General features: G+C 32.6%; 1 protein-coding gene across 1 annotated transcript; it reads left to right on the top strand.

The window, feature by feature from the left end:
- The first annotated feature begins 7,546 nt into the window (after nucleotides 1–7,546).
- LOC102581489 (cytochrome b561 and DOMON domain-containing protein At3g25290-like) lies at nucleotides 7,547–9,720 on the top strand. The gene is made up of 3 exons (XM_006361263.2): nucleotides 7,547–8,342; nucleotides 8,797–9,051; nucleotides 9,214–9,720. Exons 1-3 carry the CDS (start codon nucleotides 7,725–7,727, stop codon nucleotides 9,484–9,486), a joined length of 1,146 nt encoding a protein of 381 aa, XP_006361325.1. The 5' UTR covers nucleotides 7,547–7,724; the 3' UTR covers nucleotides 9,487–9,720.
- The last annotated feature ends 9,195 nt before the right edge of the window (nucleotides 9,721–18,915 follow it).

The following is an 18,915-nucleotide window of genomic DNA, read 5'->3' as shown; positions in this document are numbered from 1 at the left end:
TAAGAAATCAAAGGAAAGGAATTTCTCCTACTAGGTATCTTGTAGCCTCTCGAAGATAAGTACAGATGTCTACATACCTATCCACAAGACTTTACTAGACGCCCTGCTCTTTAACTTATGGAATCGGTAAACCTAGTGTTGTGATACCGATTTGTCATGACCCAAAAGTCGAGGTCATGATGGCACACACTTTGAGAACCCCAAAATGGTGTGTAAGCCTAAAAAATCACACATACGAGACTCCCAAAGGGAAGTCAGACCACAAATGATAGAAAAACAACAAGGAATATCTCAAAACCTGGTAGCATAAGTATAAAGAGCATCTAATACATTTTTAAAATCTGAACTACATCAGTAGTCTTCAAAAAGAAAGTTAAAGACGTTAACCGATAGATGGATACTAATGGCGATCCAAAATGTAGAATCTCACCACAACTCCTAAAGAGAGAACTCCGCTAGATTTAATCAACTGATACGAGGCCCACTGACTAGGATCTCCATCAAAGGGATAATCAAAGTAAGGGGTGAGTACAATCAAAATCTACTCAGTAGGTTGGACCAACTGAGTATAAGTAACTAAACAGACTGAAGAAATACACTATGAAACGTTTCCACCTACACGCAGAAAAGTCTCATTTCGGCATCGGTGCCGCCAATTTATATAGAATAGCGTGAATAAAGTAAACACATAAGAGTACAAATAATAATTAAATCAACACAAAAACAAGTGACGCAACATAACAAGACTGGCTAATGCGATGCAAAGATGATGAAACGATAGAATGATGTTGTGGTACCAAGTTCATCACACAACCTGTCATATACACCTTGCAGGGCCTCTAGATTCAAGACTAGGACCCATGGGGGATCCGCAGTCCATATATCTATCTCAATATATTAATGTTTCATCAACTTGCCACCTCAACGTGGTCAAGGATATAGATAAGGTTTCACATTTTCTTTCTCAAAAAGATAATATTTCTCCACTTTCTCATATTTTCTCGAACCATGATATGTTGCATGAGGATAACTGATTCCCAACACATATAACACAAGGACATAATCAGCTCATCAAGAATTTCAAATAGAATCAAGTTCCAAACTCAATAGGTCATGAAACATGTTCTCAAAGGATAGGGGTAGTGGAGGAAACCATTTAAAACCAATATTTTACCAATTAGAAAGCATTTTGGTTCTTTTTTTAAGGTGGTCCAAAAATCAACTCAAATCCCTACTCAAGAATTTCCACGTCAAATATAAACATAAGTCACACACCTCTCTCTCGGGAAATTACTCAAATATCACAAAATTCCTAACACAATTACAAACATCACACAAACCTCCACACATGCTAAGCAACATAAATAGGCATCATACGAATTAAAACAGAAAGATCAACACTTACCAGCCTCTAAAAACATATTACAACTCATTTCACAGTTGACTTCCTCAGAACAAGTTAATTACCTATCTTAGTCTAAAAGAGGGATAGCCAAACTTACCTCAAGGCTGAAACTTCACCAGAACAACTCTACCGGAGCAAATCCTCAAATGTAAGCTAATCGGAACAATCCTCAACTATTAGTAATGAAAAAAGTTCATCAAAAGAAGTCCAATGATACCCATATTGGTAGGATTTGAACCAGAGGTAAAATAATCCAAAAATCACTTCGGAAATCAAAAGAGTAAAATCAGATTTTTAGTTAAAAATCAAATTTGACAAGTCAAGAGGAGTTCGTGGTTGAAAACCCATTAAAACAAGCAAGAATTGAGCTCTAAATCAAGAAATTACTCATTTTTAAATTAGGGGGAAAAAACCCCCAAAACCCACGTTTGAAATCTTGATTTTCAACTGTTTTGGAAGATCAAATTTGAAGAAAATGATATAAAATCTATAAAGAGACTTATCCACACAAGTTTTTCTCAAGAAAATGCTTCCTAAGTCTCCCTTCCAAGCTCCCAATATGAAAAGAATGGAGAAAAAAAGTGAAATGGAAGAAAGGGAGCTGATTTAGCCATTTAAATGGACTCTTTGACCACATTGACCGTGGGCAACAATAACAAAATTAATTTCCTAACTTATTAAAGTCTCTAGATGGACCTGTAGGATTCATTCGAAACCCGATAAAAATAAACCAAATATGCTATTCCCACTAAATTTGACATTCCAAACTCAATGTAATCGTCAGATTTTTGAAAAAATATCATTTTGACAGAAATACCCTCTCAAACCTCTCTTTAGGCCTAAAACTAAACTTCTCACCTGAACACTCAACTCTCAACATAAGACTTCAGAAAACTTACCAACCACTTTAGTATTTCAAACTCAACGTTACAAACGTGATGAAATTGGGAAAATTCTCATTCGATGCTCGAAACTCAAAATATTGACCGAAGTCAATCCTATCAAGAATTCTCAATTCAAGAGGGGTCAAATCACCAAAAATACACCCGATCACATTGGGGACAACACCAACCATTTCTGAAATACAAACTAAGCATGAAAATACTATGAAAAGGGGGAAAATGGTCATTTCATAATTAAAAATAAAATCACAAGATATGGTACATTACACCACCGCATGATTATATTTTCCTGCTTTGTCGGTTGACCATTTGTCCCTAAGAGGCTCAAATTAGCCAATCCACTTCTATACCCTAGAAAAATATAGAGAAACCCTCCTCAATTGAGATTGTAAGTTGGTGCATCGTGAGCTCACATGATGTATGTCGGTTACGAGAAACTCCCGCCAAAAGATATAACTCCATGTTTATATTTTCTTGATATAATCATTATAAGATTTTAGTTAGTAAGATATTAGATAACATAATTTCAAATAGCATGATTTTTATATATGCATCCATTTAGATATGATTTCAGAAAATATGGTCTCCGATATGCATTTTTTGTTTATGAAATATTATGCCATATGTCACAATTTTAATTTTCTGTACTTCAGTTATCGTATGTATTACTCATGATCAAGATTTATAGTTCTTTCAGTTGTTTTTATAATTGTTGATCTCAGTCCTTATCTTAGATACTAATACATTCCATATAATAACACTACTTGTGTTGCATCATTTTATGATTTAGATTTTAGCACTCTGATTCAGATTCATGAAAAAGCGTTCCACTAAGTTCCTCCACTTTCAGCTTGTTCTGAATCTTCCCCACATTCATAGGACTTCAGTTATGATTCAACATATTTTATTCACTTTATTTGTATTAGCTTTCAATAAGCCTGGAGTCTTGTCCCAATAGACTTATCTAGCTTAATTATTTTAGAGGCTTCATTAGACATAGTTGTGAGTCATAGACATTAGTAGTCTTAGTTTTATTTCAAACTTTTGCTCAGATGTTTCAGTGCTCTTTATTATAAAAGATTATTTCAGCATTTTGTACCTTATCCTATTACTATAAATCTCTACTTCCGCATTAGTTAATGTTCAATGTTCTAGCATGCCAGGCCAAGGGTTCTCTTGCGCCATAAATGATTCCGAGTACCGACCACGCCTAGGGTGTAGACTCGGGGTGTGATAGTTAAAATCATGATAAATATAAACTATGATTTAACAATATATCTTTTATTCTAGTTTCTCATACTTTTATTCTTTAAGTAATCTTCCCTATGTTACGATAGTGGTGTTGGTAGTAGTTGAATGTTAGATTTAGATGAGAAAGGACAACTAGTCTAGTAACTACGATTATTGATTCAATTACCAGTCTTTTATCTTTATTTAGAAGACCCTCACCTTATTGGGAAGATCGGTGTACAATTATTCTACCTAAGGTTATAAAAGTAAAGGAGATCAAGGATCTATTATACAAAATATGTAGATTAAAGGGCGTTACTTTTGATAGTAGTCCTTGAAAAATTTATCTTGTAAAGATGTTATGAAATCTAAATATTGTTAGAGAAATGGGTTACCTTGAAGTCCATAAAATGGCTATAATGGTAGGCTTGAATATTAGGTTCATAACATAGGGGTGAATGCATTATGCACTAGTAGCTTCTTGATTTGAACTCGAGGTTAATTGAGGTGATAAAAATAATTAGTATTCTTAAAATGAAATTTCATATAGAAATATATGATTAGTACGTTCATCTTATGTGTAGAGACTTGTGACTCCAAGTTAGAGTTGAATATGGTGAGAGCATGTAGTTAGACTCAAACATGAGTCGAAGTAGTCACATGTACCCTTGTGAGGGTTATATGTTGTAGCTGATGAAAGGTGCTATTTAAGAGGAGAAGCGTAGTTGAGAAGTGTTACTAAGCTTAAAAGTCATCACTCGCATCGCTTAAGGCATAGTAACACTATTTTTACCTCATGCTTTTGGTACCCATGTTTTATGTAAAGTATCTTTAGATGGTGTGTGACCCATGTTCAAATCTACATCGTTCATACTTTATGAACTCATGTCGGTTCCAATGATTCCTTCCCATGAAATGTTGTAAGAGTTCCATTTTCTAGTCGTACAAAGATAATAGAGGCCAAGTTCATTTCTTTGTTTATTTTATTCATGTCTATGCTAATTCTTAAGCTCTTAGCTTGTGCCTCTATGTTTCTTATTAGTACAATTTAGTTTATGCTAGTGTATATAGTAAAAATAGCCCAAAGAAATATTGGCTTACTCCATTCATATATCCATTCTAGATTTGATCTTCATTCAAGGATAAATGATCCCAAGGAAAAGATATTGTAATGCCCCGCAACTTCTAAATAAAAATACGAATACTTTTTCGCATGTGTAAAGGTTGAACCTAATGATTTCTAATTTGTATACGTGCTTAAGGTCCATTCCTAAGTGCACGAAATGTATCCGTATGGTTTAGGATCATAAGGGACCTCTAGCACTAAATTGAGTTCGCAATTTTTCTATCGACTAAGTCTTTTGCAGAGTTCATACAAGGGTTAAACCTCAAACAACCATATTTCTCAGAATATGAAGTGTTAGGTGATCCATGGCCTATCAAATTAAAGGTATTTGAGTCTAGTTTCTGACACATTAAACCGTTTCTCAATTTGATATTTATGAATGAAGTTGTGCCTGTATTTACTAGATAGTGTCTTGTTGTGCGTAGGTTGCACTATAGCGTATTGAGGCAGCAACGACTACTTTTCTGCGCACCGGTTGTGCATCCAAGATGTTATTTGCTGGTGCACGCCAAAATCGCTAATAAAAGACTTCAAAGTCGTGCTTCACCTCCCTAGTTCAAAAATTTACCCTAGAAAGAGAGAAGGTCTCAATAAACTAACTTCCTCAAGGGATCTATCAAATTTGACAATAAAACCTCATAATTTCTTCATCTTAACACCAATTAATATCTCCTACTCATCAAATTCATAGATTTTCAAGAAAATTCCTCAAGATTTTATTTTCAAGTTTCAAGAAAGGTTTTGCAGTTCTTCATCTTTCAAGATCATTTTTTTTAATAATTGGAGCAATTAAGGTATGTAGGACTTTAATGATAAATTCCTTTCATCCTTATATTTAAAACTCCCCAGTTTACATGAATTCAATTCTATAGTTAGGATTTACAAAATCCACTTTCAAATTCACAATTTTTATGATTCAATTGCATGATTTCTTCAATTACTTATTCATGATTATGAGTTTTGACTATTGTATTGCGTTTTTATACTTAGCAAGGTTTTTCATTGTCATCCTTATTAGTTCTTAACATGATTTTATCTATGATTCTTAAAGCTTATATTGATTTTAGAGCTTTATGTTATTATAAAAGTTAATTTTGAAAATCTACAAATTAGGCATGTTTTAGAAATTTTTCTCATGATTTGAAAGATATCTTTTAGAAGAAAATTTCAGTATTTAATTTTAGAAAGAAAGATTTGTAAGACTCATTATAAGCTTCTAGATCTGCTATAAACTATATAAATAATATATTGTGAGAGTAGGACTTAATATCGAGCGAATGAGGGTTCTAGATAGCCCAAGTTCTAAAATTATGTGCCACTGTAAGATTATGTTTCACCACTTTGTCGGTTGACCATTTGACCCTGAGAGGCTCATATTAGTGGATCCACATTAGATAGATAGGTTCTATACCCTGGCAAGGTATAGGGACATCCTCCCCAATTGAGATTGTAAGTTGGCGCATCATGAGCTCATAGAGTATGTCGGTTATAAGAAACTTTCCACTTAGACATTATATTTTTTATAGTTTGAATCGATATGATCATGTATATAGTCATAGATATGATGAAAGATAGAATGATTTTCACATATGTATTTTTTCAAATATGATTTCGAAAGTATAGTCTCAGATATACATTTTCTTTCAGAAATATCTATTTATGATCTTTCGTTGCATTCTTCCTCAGTTGATATTTATGTACAATTGAAAGATTCATTATAGTCCTTCTCTCAACTTATGATATAGATATAAAATTAACTATTTAGTTTCACTCATACATACTCAATACCTTTCTCGTACTGATTATATACCTCTTTTGCGCTACATTTTTCATGTGATGTAGATACGAGTGATCATTCTCAGGCTCGTAGATTGAGAGTGGCCATTCATAATACAATAATTGGTGATTCCTCCTCATTTGGGGACATACTTTAGTTGTTTCTATCCCTATTTCAAATTTGTTTTATGACTAGTTGGGGGCCTTGTCCCGATAAAGTGTTCTATTCAATTTAAAAGCTTTCAAACATTTGTATTCAATTGTAATAGACTTATTCTTGAAATCTATTTCAATTATGATTTAGTCTACAACTTCTGCTTCAGTTTTCATCTGATATGCATAAATATGTTACGCCAATGATTAGCTTGGATTCACTTGTAGTTTCAAGTATTGTATCTTGACCAAGGTACTAATTATTTTTCTTGATTCAACCCGAGCTTTTGGATGGTACAACCACTATCCCTTTTTGTTGTTGTTGTTGGTAATTTCTATGCTAAAATTGAAAATCAAATAATCATACATATTTATATATATTATATGGCAAAATTATAAATCAAATAATCACACGGATTAATAAGGAATTATATGCCAAAATTGGAAATCAAACAATTAGACAGATTTATATGTAATTCAACTCTTGGAAATAAAATAAACATTTTATATGTAATTCTATGCTAAAATTGATAATTAAATAACAAATTTAGGACCCCTTTAACTATGAGGAAAAAAAATTTCCAATTTTTTTTTTTACTTTATTTGAAAATAAGTGTACAATTATAAAAATTTCAAATTCCAACTTAATGTTGTATTTCGAATTTGAAAATCAATCAAAACCCTGTTTTCACATTTATAAAATTTTCTTTTTCAAATTTATTGTAAGTTTTTGTTTTTATAAAATAAACTCATTTAAATTACATTTCATATTATTTTGAAAAATGCATTCAATCCTAAATATTTATTAGAAAAAATATAACGAAATATAACTCCAGCTTCAAAAGTTTTCAAATATAACAACAAAAAAATTAAAATTAATTTGATGATCACACGCCTACGCATGGGTGTATATCAACATGAGTTTGCCATGTGAATTGAATTTGTTAAAAAGAATTAAAAGCATATTAGTACATTTGTAGGGTTAAAAAACCATATTCTTGGAAAAATATTTATAACCTTCCAAATTTGGAGGTTCTCATACACGCCTTCCTGTGAATATATATATTTTCCACAATCGCCGGAATCTTGTCGTTACAAAAGTCCGACGGAAAAATCTTAATCTCCGGCAACGATGTCTTCGCCGGCCGTTTTGGTTGCCGTTATTCTTGTCATTGCTTCTTTACTCTCCCCGTCACTATCCCAAATATGTTCATCACAGAAATTCACCAACAACAAGGTTTATGCTCGTTGTAGCGATCTTCCGGTACTGAAATCATTCCTTCATTGGACATACGATGCTGATAATTCCACTCTTTCTGTCGCATTCGTTGCACCTCCTGACAAACCTGACGGATGGATTGCGTGGGCTATTAATCCTAATGCTCCCGGTATGGTTGGGGCGCAAACATTGTTTGCATTCAAAAATTCCAAAGGAGAAATGGTGGTGAAAACGTATGATATTTCGAGTTATTCTTCAATTAAAGAGTCGTCTAAATTGTGGTTCGATGTTAAAGAGACTGCGGCTGAATTCTCCGGCGGATTGATGCGGTTGTTTGCGACGCTTGTGCTACCGGAAAAGGGGAAAACGACGTTGAATCATGTATGGCAGGTGGGACCCTCTGTTACCGGTGGGTTTCCTGCAAAACATGGTTTTCAGCCAGCTAATCTGAACTCGAAAGGAACGTTTGATTTGTTGAGTGGAGAAAGCAAAACCAGCGCTTCTGGCGATTCTAGGGTCAGTAGAAAAAATGTGAGTTTTTCAGATCCTGCTTTGATTTTAATATTAGTCAATCTCACCGTAAAATATGGTTTAAGGATGGACCTAAGATGGTCAATTTTTTTTGAATTTTTGAGTAAACGCAGATTATTTTTTTATGTGAATTAGTTTAGTTTATGTTGGGCTTTTTTCATATAGCATCTGTTGAATTTTTTTCCCTTTTGTCGCTAGCTTTTGTTTATATTTGCCCTTTTCATGTTCAAGCAGTAGAATAAGATTTAAGGGTTCAACAAAGATTTTAGGGCTCCGAAATAATGTAGTATTATTTCGAGGAATCTTGAAACAATACTAGTCGCTTTTACTGGATATTCAATTGATGTTTCTTGAATTGTTTAAAAGAAAAAAGTTTTTTCTGATTGTATTGGACTAGTTGATGGTGGATCCATTACCTGGAAGTGTTTAAAAAGTTATGTAACTCTTACTGCAGATCCATGGAATCCTTAATGCTATTAGTTGGGGATTTCTGTTTCCAGTCGGGATCATCATTGCGAGGTACATGAGAACATTCCAGTCTGCTGATCCAGCATGGTTTTATCTTCATATTTCCTGCCAATGTTCTGCTTATGTTATTGGAGTTGCTGGATGGGCAACTGGTCTTAAGCTTGGAAGTGAATCAAAGGGTATCACCTATGATGTCCATCGCAATATTGGGATTGCACTTTTCTGTCTTGCAACATTGCAGGTAATGCTTCTGTATTCCTGAGACCTGAATCATCATTACGTTTAGCTATTCATTATATCATTTATGCTACAGAAACTTGTCATATGCGCACCTTAGATAGGTAAATTCTTTGAACTTAAGTTGGTTTCTCTGTGTATATGCTTATCTTTGGTTTGTCGGTAGGTTTTTGCCTTGTTGTTGAGGCCGAAGAAGGATCATAAGTACAGATTTTACTGGAATATCTACCATCATGGAGTTGGCTATACTATGCTTATCCTCAGCTTGGTTAATGTATTCAAAGGTCTCGACATATTAGATCCAGCGACAAAGTGGAGGTCTGCATATATTGGCATACTAGTTGTGTTAGGAGTAATCGCCCTATTATTGGAAGTGGTTACCTGGATTGTTGTGTTAAAGAGGAAATCTAACAAATCAACCAAACCATATGATGGTTGATTTTCTCGATGGGGACGGGGAAGCTACAAACTTTGAACTTTATGAACAGTTGCCATTGTTATCACTGTCTAAATCAGTCTCACTCTATATATATACTAGAATTTACTCGAAGCGATTCTTTTATTATTATCCCTAGCTCTTCTGTTTTCCTCATTGTAGAATGGCTTCGAAAGATAACATGTTGTGTATAAATACGTGACTTGATCACTTCAATTGCAGAACACACTTTGTGGATGTTTTTAGGTCATTTTGGTGCCTTTCTTATATGCTCTTGTTTTTCATGTGACAACTATTGTTGGCCCTAGAAAATGATTAATGTGTGTTTGATGAGGATTGCTTGAAACATATGCTTAAGCTGCCCTCCGTTTTCTTTCCTTCAACTTCTCCTCTGTGTGGACTCTTCAAAAATGCTGATAAATGTACGTCGGGTCCTCCTAGAACGGTGCATTTTTGGAGGATCTAACACGAGATGTGGAAGTATAATTGGAGAGTCAAGAGCAACATAGAGGCAGAGTTGACATTGTACATCCACTTTGGCACGTGAATGAATGTGCTATAAAATTATCAATCACATTTGGTGCCAACATAGTTGACTAAGCAAGCACTAACCTGCCATGTGAGAAACTTCTATTCTTTCTCACTTCTACAAAATATTTTAATTTCTTTGCAAAGCACAACTCAAGCATCTTAATTGCTACTAAATATTTTTTGAATTTTTAAGGTGAGTGGATCAGTGAACATGGAAGAGGATGTCCTTATAAGAAGCCATAATATTTGTCTTTCAAAGTTTTTCGTGTTCTTTAAAAAGCAGGTTTAATAATCTTTTTTTGTTCGTTTTCCGCTCGGATACCAGTACACTGAAGCTCAATTAAATCTAGATTCATGTGGGAAGTTCCATATTGGGGGTAAAGCGTTCCCTTACTATTAACCCAAAATGTGATACATCATCATTTTTATTTGTTAAAATGGGATGTGTTTAAACTACTTTTTTTTTATCGGGAAAAGGCACAAACATGTCATCGAACATTCAGAAAAGACTCATTTATGTCATCTGTTAAAAATTTGGCTCATCTATGCTATTGATGTTAAAGAAAAGGCTCATTCATGCCATTTTTTTAAACTCTGGTTTTGCTAAAACCATTTTTACACCCCAAACAATATTTAACAATTTTCAATTGCAGTTTTTGGATTAAATGTACTATTTTTGCTTTTCTTCTTTAAGAACACCAAGAACATTATCAAGTCCCGAATTTCAATCTTCTTTTATTCTTCACAAAATCACCCCAAATTTCAAGAGTAGCTTCGCTCCGAGCTAGATATTGAAACTCAATATCTTATGAGCTCAAATTCAACCTAACTCAATAAGACCCACTTGAAAATTTTCAAAGTTTACAACTTTCAACATTTTTTAATGGTAGAATTTTCTCCACAGCTTCAAATCATTTGAAGTTTTGAACATACACTCAAAAACCACTAGGGAACAAAAATCTAATGTCAAAAACAACTATAAAAACACATATCAAAGGAAAATTCTAAAATTTTGGGACTGATTTTCCTTTTTTTGGAATATATTTTTTTATACGGGTGAATTTTCTAAACTCTACAAATAATTTTAAAAATTTGGTTTTAAAAAAAATTAAATTAATGATGCGGTCAAAATTTGAGATCATTTCGTGAAGAATTGAAGATGTTGAAAATTGGGAGTTGTTTATGTTTTCATGTGTTCTTGAGGAAGAAGAAAAAGAGTACATTTGATCCAAAACTCCAATTAATAAGTGTTAAAAGTTTTTTGGGGTGTAAAAAATGATTTTGCAAAACTGAAATTAAAAAAAATGGCATGAATGAGCCTTTTTTTAAACGGTAATGATATATATGAACCAAACTTTTAACTGATGACATAAATAAACCTTTTCTAAAAGTTCAATGACATATTTTAGCATTTTCCCTTTTTATATTATGTTAATATTTGTACCAGAAATTCAACCCCAAAACCCATCCCCCAAAATTAAAAGAACATTGATCCATTTTTCTTTAATCTTGGAGCAATCATTAGAAAGAAGGGTATGTTTAAATTATTTTGTTTTTAAAGGATATTTTTAAATTAAAATATTTAACACTAAATATATTTTTGAGCTCAAAAATGTAAAATAAAACTGCCCCATTCTAAATAATCCACAATATATTTGACCATATTTCCTTCTTATCTATCCCAAAAGTAAAGGACGACTTGACCAAAAAAAAAGTAGTGATAAATAACATACCGCATTTCTCAAATATCAAATAGTATTTTAAAACAATGACAACACGATTAATATTTGATGACGAGAGGTATTGCTACTTAGAAAGTTAATACTGATTTTGAAAACGAATAAAAGATGTCAAATTTTCTCTTTATGTTGAATTAGACTAGAAACCAAGTGAATTCTTCACTTTTTCGTCGGCTATGTTAAAGAGTTATTGCTACTAAAGTTTGTAGGGTATTTTTCATTTTAATATGAAGGCCATTTGTTAATAGAGAGAACTATTGAAAATAAAGTATAAATTTAATGTGAATTATTAGTTTTGGAACTACTGATAATTTAAACAACACCTCTTAATTTGACTAACTGAACTTAAAATACACCTTTCAATTTTGCAACATGAGTGAAATACACTCCTAAATCTCGTCAAGTTTAAAGGTGTTTTTAGATTTCACTCAATTTTTTATTAAGAGTCGCATGCTCCTACAAGAGTTTAAGATCACTTGTTATGTCGTGTGATAAATCAGGGGTGTATCTAAGTTTAGATAGTGAAGTAGAAATGTATTAACGTTGTTAACAGTTTGGAGACAACACTAATAATTTATGACAAGTTCAGATGTTTTTTTGAAGTTAACAAATGGAATAATGGTGGTCCCATAGCTTTTGAATTGTCTCCTAATGCTTTCATCTTTTCATCATTCTCCACCTTTATGCTGTTATTGCTATTCCTCTTTCAGACTTTTTCTTTATGGATTCTGGTATTTTAGTGCTTTCATTTTTAACCTTTTATTTCATTGCAATCACGAGTCAATAGAGGGTTGTTAGATAATCTTGTCACGCGTCCGTTACTTTTTTTTTTTGTATGAAGTTAACACGTTACAATTACACGGATAAGTTTGAAAAGTGGTTCAAATTCTATGTTACATGTACTCAAAATCCTACTTTCACACGAAACCTCCTTTATTAAAATGTTTTTTTAAAAAAATTAAAATGTTTATTTAATTAATGTTGCAAGCCTTTAATTATTGCACCTGGTTTTAATGATGGCGGTTACTAAAGACAGCAACGTATTAAGGATGGAAACAATCACACAAGGAAGGTTGTCCAGATTCAAGGAAGATTCTTACATAGCCAGACATGGAAAGAAGCCAGAGAACAGTATAGTTACAAGAGAAGAATTGGCATTGGGGACACCTTAATAACTTAATTTACTCTATACCCACTTAATTTAATTTGGAAAAATTGTATATAATAGCAAACTATTAATTCAAATTAAATGCTATAAATATACTTTGATTTAATTGTACCCTATAGCAAACTATTGCTATTTTCGCCACTCTCCCTAGTGGAATCTCGCTCGCCTCTCTCGCTTTTTATACAAACACAAATGTATAAAATGTATTTGTGTTTGTATAAAACGAGAGGAAATTGTATATATACATATATTTTCGTTCCCCTCTCCCCTCTCCCCAGATTTCGCTCGCCACTCTCCCAAATCTCGCTCGCCACCCTCGACTCTCTCGCTTATATAAACATAAACGAAATGTATAAATTGCACTTCTGTTTGTATAAAGCGAGATAAAATTGTATATATACATGCAATTACATATATCTTCGTCCTATACACTTATAATTATACAATACAAATATTTCCCTGCCCAGTTTTCTTTTGCCTTTCTCTCTTTCTCGTTTTATACATACACAGATTATACAATTGATCTTTTGTATACAACTGCTTTCTTTTGTATATGTATAGCGAATTATACAACTGCCTTCTTTGTATATGTATAACGAATTATACAACTGTTTTTTTTGTATATGTATAGCGAATTATACATATATATGTTTGCTATGGTGCGCAATTATGCAACTTTGCTATAGCATACTAATATGAATTTTGTGTTTGTTATATGTGAAAGTTGCTCATTTAATTTTGGTTTATTTTCTAGGATTGGGCTTTTTAAAAATGAAAAAGTGTGAGGTCATGGGTCCCTTTGGCCTTTTTAAAACTTGGGGTATATTTGTGAATATGGGGTCATGGACTTGTTTACTATTTTTAAAACTTGGGAAAAAGATATAACTTTACAAAAATATATTATAATCCCAATACATTTAAAAATATATTATATTGTGATAAAATATTATTTATTGATGATAAAAAATAAAAAATTACAATCCCAAGAAGTATAAAAAAATATTTAATAATATTAGGTATATGCATTTTCCGAGGAAACCTCAGAACCTTTCAGAGAACTCTTGGAGAACGCTTCGTCTTCTTCCATAAACCCTCTTTACGAAATCATCAACCTCCATAAAAAAATTGATCATTCTCCAACAAAACTTCCATCTTCCTATAATCGTATAATTGTTAGATCCTATAATCGTTCTTGAAAAACGAAGTGAAGTTTATTTTGTTTTTCATCAATCTTGTTCCCCAAGTCAGTGGAATCTTCTTCAATCTTCTTCCCAAGTTTAGTTGGATCTTTTTGGAATCTTCTTCCTCTCAAGTAAGTTTAATCATGTTTTCAATAAGTTTTAGCCTATTTGATGTTTTTATTGCGATAGTGTAGCGAAGTTTAGATTTTTGCTTAAAGTTCTAAAAATCTGACTCGTTTTAGTTCATGCTCTTTATTCGGAATCATTACTGACGTTTTGCTTTGGATAATGTGTAGAAATTTTTGATTTTTTATGTTTATCTAGTCTATCGATTTGAAAGTTTTTACTGTATTTTGGGCGACTATAATGGTGTTTAAGTCAATGGCATTGTCGAGTTTTGTTGGAAATGATACTTTTTTTCATATTTTATTTAGCATTACTCTGTTTGTATTAATAGACTACTTGTCGATATTTTGATATGAAAATTATGTTTTTGAATATAATACAGTATGGCTCCTAAAACTAGAGGTGACATTGTTAAAAGATCTGTTTCTAAGCCTTCTAAAAACAAGAAAAGAAAGGCTGAAGAAGTTTCAAGATTTTCAAAACAGAAAAAAATAGTAGTTGACTAACCTAAGTCTAACTCGGATTCTGATATGATGGCTGAAATCGACAACTATGAGGACAGTAGTACCCAGGCTACTGATGATGTTCAGTCTAGTGAAGAAAACACTGATAGTGGAGATGAGGAGAGTAGTAGAGATAGCCGAGATACTGGAGATGAGGATGATGATCCCCTGTCCTTGCCAACTTGTGCAAGAAAGATCTCTGGTAAGTCCTATAATCTAACCACATAGATGGATAAGTTAGGATCTTTTCCAGCGAAAATTTCTGTGAGAGCAAGAATGACTCTTTATCGTGATTTTAGAAATGTTTTAGTTCAAGAAAATTTTTATAATGACTTTAAAGGTACTTGTTTTGGACATTTAAGAAATATTCCAGAACATTACAAGTTCAATGGACAAATGGTCCATTACATGTTGTTGCGTCGCGTAAAAAATGATACAAAATTGCATGAGATGTGATTTTGTGTGAATGATAAGCCTGCTTGTTTTGGCTTTAAAAAGTTTGCATTGATTACGGGGCTGAATTGCTCAGCATACCCCCGTGATGTAAAAATAAAAAAAAGTGCATCAGAAAGGTGAGAAATTTTACTATAAAGTGACCAAGAATAAAAATATCAGTGGTACAAAGTTGATGAGCTTTATTAAGGGTACCAGATTGAATAGGAGCATAAGTTGAAGTGCTCTTTAGTTTGGTTCGTCCACTCGATGTTGCTTGCCCACGATCGATCTAAGATTGTGGATTCAAACCACATTAAGATGGTCGATGATTTAGATTTTTTCAAGAGTTATCCGTGGGGGAAAGAGTGTTTTGATTTAACAGTGAAGTATTTGAAGAACAAAATTAATTTGAAGAAACAAAGTGAAGTCTACAAGGAAAGAGGGAATGCATCGTATGCTTTGTACGGCTTCCCCTGGGCATTTATAGTACTTATTATCAATAATGTACTTGATTAATATTAAACTCTTATATATTTATATAGTATTTCATAGTCTCTGTTTATTTATTTGTTATTTTATTAATTTCAGGTTTGGATATATGAGATTTTTTCTCATCTTGATAATTATTGAAAGAAGTCCTTGGATTCTCCTCTGCCAATTCCCCGTTTACTTAGATGACACACGACAAAGAGCGATAATATTGTCGAAGGTGGTCCATTTAAGTACAAAGGGAGAAGTACAAAGGTATAAACTNNAAAGAAGTCCTTGGATTCTCCTCTGCCCATTCTCCGTTTACTTAGATGGCACACGACAAAGAGCGATAATGTTGTCGAAGGTGATCCATTTAAGTACAAAGGGAGAAGTACAAAGGTATAAACTACTTTATTATTATCTAGCAATATTTGTAAATTAGTGAAGGTCTTGTACTATTTATATTTTTTTTGTAGATTGTGCATCCATACCTCATACTTACTGTCCGTGAGACAAAACAAAATTATATGGCAACATTAAAATCATATACGGACGAAGTGAAGGACACAATCATTGATGCCTTAAAGGCCAGTTTGAAAGGTGTCACTGTCCTCACTTCTGCAGTAGAGAATGTGGAGGATGATTATTCAAATGATCACAATCCTAATTAACCTTGTGAGAATTCTGTACCAAGTACTTCTAAAGATGAAAGTCTGTGTGAGCGTGTTGCATCCCTCGAGCAATCAATGGTGAAAATTGTTGCTTTTGTACGAGAGGAGAAATTGAGAAGAAATGAAAAGAAAAAGAAAAAAAAAGGTAGATAAATTTATATATTATTTGTGTAAAATAATTTATTTGTATTAATGCTTAGCCATGGATCTTGCAGTAGATGATGACAACTTTTCATCATCAACAGTTGATGACGAGATCCTTCCATTAGTTGTAGTCGATGATGATCTTGCTATAGTTGATGCATATTTTGTTGAAGAAGTTGATGAAGAGATGAAGGAAGAGGATATGAAAGAATAAGAGAAACAACAAGATGAGGAAAAGATGATAGAAAAAGAAGAAGATAAGATGGAAGAGAACGATGAAGAAAAAAAAGAGGAGAAACTAGAAGAAAATAAAGAAGAAGAAAGTGAATAGGAGAATCTGGAAGAGAAGAAAAATGAAGAAAATGAAGCAAGTGGAGAAGAAGAGAAAGGACAACAAGAGGAGAAGATAACAGAGAATGAAGAAGAGGAAAAGCTGGAAGAAGAAGGCTTGGCCACTGATGTGGCAGAAGTGGAAAAAGAAATAGACGTGATGGATTGTGATGGAGCTTAATGGTGAGGTTGGTGGTGATGAGTAAGGGCAGTTGAGGTTTTTGTGATGGTTATTCCCTGGTGTTTTAAGACAATTTTTGAAATTGTTCGTTTTTTATGACAATCGATTTTTGTGATAGTTGAGTTTTCTCTGGTTTGAAGGCAATTGGTTTTTTGATATGGTTTTTTAAGACAATAGGTTTTTGATAAGTTGGTTTTTAAGAACATGGTTAAAGTGGTTTGTTGTTTTTGATGACAAAAATGTACATCTGACAATTTAACATATTTTATTATGCAGGGTTTTAGATTTCTTATTAATCTATTTCTTAATAAACTTGTATGTCTAATACTATAGATTGTTATCACTGATGATCTATAACATTATCGATCAAAAATAAAAGAAATAAGAGTGCAATAAATAGAGAGAAATACTTTATTTATTTAGCACTACATTCCTGTTACACATTTGTTACGCATTTTCAAAAAGCAAACACCAAAAATAAACCACACAATATAGCTTTTAGGCGTTTTTCTTTTTCTTCTGCCAAAATCAACCTTTCTTTTAGTTGATCTCTATCTATTTCAGCATCTTTTAGCAACACTTTTAAGTGATTCCTCTACTCTTCGACTTCTTTTAAGAAAGTCATTATCAGATCCCTATTTTTTTCGGATTTCTATAGCTTTTTTAATATTTCAAATTTGGCAACGCCTTGAAAATTCGATGGGCTACTCGTTGATGATTCATTTTCAAACCACCTAAAAAAGAGCATATGCCAATTGCACAATTAAAGAATTGTCGACCTGGATTTGTATCGGTGTGTGATGTCCTCAACGTAGCTGGATTACCACAATGACAATTGTAAGACTTTTTCTCATTGGATGTTTGAGATGCTTGAGACATTGTAAAAATGGAGGTGTTTGACTTGTTTATGAGGGATTGCCTTCCTCTTATACAATTTTTTTTTTCAAATGTTACCGTTGAAAAGTAGCATTTGAACTTTTATTACCATTGTAAAATATGTATATGAAAATATGTACTGCTTGCCAAAATATATAGACCTCTTAAACAATTGATGCATATCTATGTGTGTGGTGTGTGTATGATCAATGAGATTTACACTCTGACATTAGTAAGGTATATTCGGGTTTATGTCTATGTTAAAGCATTGTCGATACTGCACCTACTAGAATATGACACTTATATATAGACCAAAACTAGTAGGATTTAAAAAAGACAATAATTAATTATATTTTTGAAATTTATCCAATTAAATAAGTTTAAACAAGTCATATGATCATGTAAGAGTCCACATAAATTGGGTGTGGTGATTAGAGATGTATGAGGAAGAGTTGTGGTTATACAATCAACATCCTTATAACAATATTTGAGAAAGCATAAGTATGATGTAAGGATGTAACTTGTTATGTGTGGTTATACAATCAACATCTTTAGAACATAAGCATGTGATCATGTATGAGTCTACATAAATTGGGGTGGCAATCAACAATGTGTGGTTAAACAAGTGATATCCTCACAACATACTTATGTTTTCTCAAAGATTGTTCTAAGGATTGGTTGGATAAATATTACATCTCACCTTTATCGGAAGTTTGAGAGAATAAAAAAATATTTTGACATAAATTGTCATTTAGTCATGTACTTGAGTACACCATAAAAATTATGATATGTTTCGTTATGAACTACCGAAAGGATAAAATAAAAAAAATGATTCTTGCCTATAAATATTGTGATCATGATCAAAATAATATTATTGTGTGGCAACATACATTTGTCATTGGTTGCGTATCTATGGTACAACAAAAGTAAAGCAAGAAACATGTCTTGCCTATATTAATGTATGACCATAACAATACTAAATTTTCTCTTTGAAGGAGATGTTCATCATATGGATACTGTCATGAAATATGCAATAGTACACAAAATTAATTGCAAGCTCTAAGGAGCTATTATGG

Source organism: Solanum tuberosum, unplaced genomic scaffold (assembly GCF_000226075.1).
Source record: "Solanum tuberosum cultivar DM 1-3 516 R44 unplaced genomic scaffold, SolTub_3.0 scf00326, whole genome shotgun sequence".
Lineage (NCBI taxonomy): Eukaryota > Viridiplantae > Streptophyta > Magnoliopsida > Solanales > Solanaceae > Solanum > Solanum tuberosum.
Note: the sequence above shows the minus strand (reverse complement) of the source record. Positions and strands in the feature narration are given on the sequence as shown.

Bases quoted from the DNA above. Each gene is read 5' to 3' on its own strand.
- LOC102581489 (XM_006361263.2), top strand. From the start codon at position 7,725: ATGTCTTCGCCGGCCGTTTTGGTTGCCGTTATTCTTGTCATTGCTTCT. The intron at 8,343-8,796 runs GTGAGTTTTTCA...CTCTTACTGCAG, and splicing joins CTAGGGTCAGTAGAAAAAAT to ATCCATGGAATCCTTAATGC. The intron at 9,052-9,213 runs GTAATGCTTCTG...GTTTGTCGGTAG, and splicing joins TCTGTCTTGCAACATTGCAG to GTTTTTGCCTTGTTGTTGAG.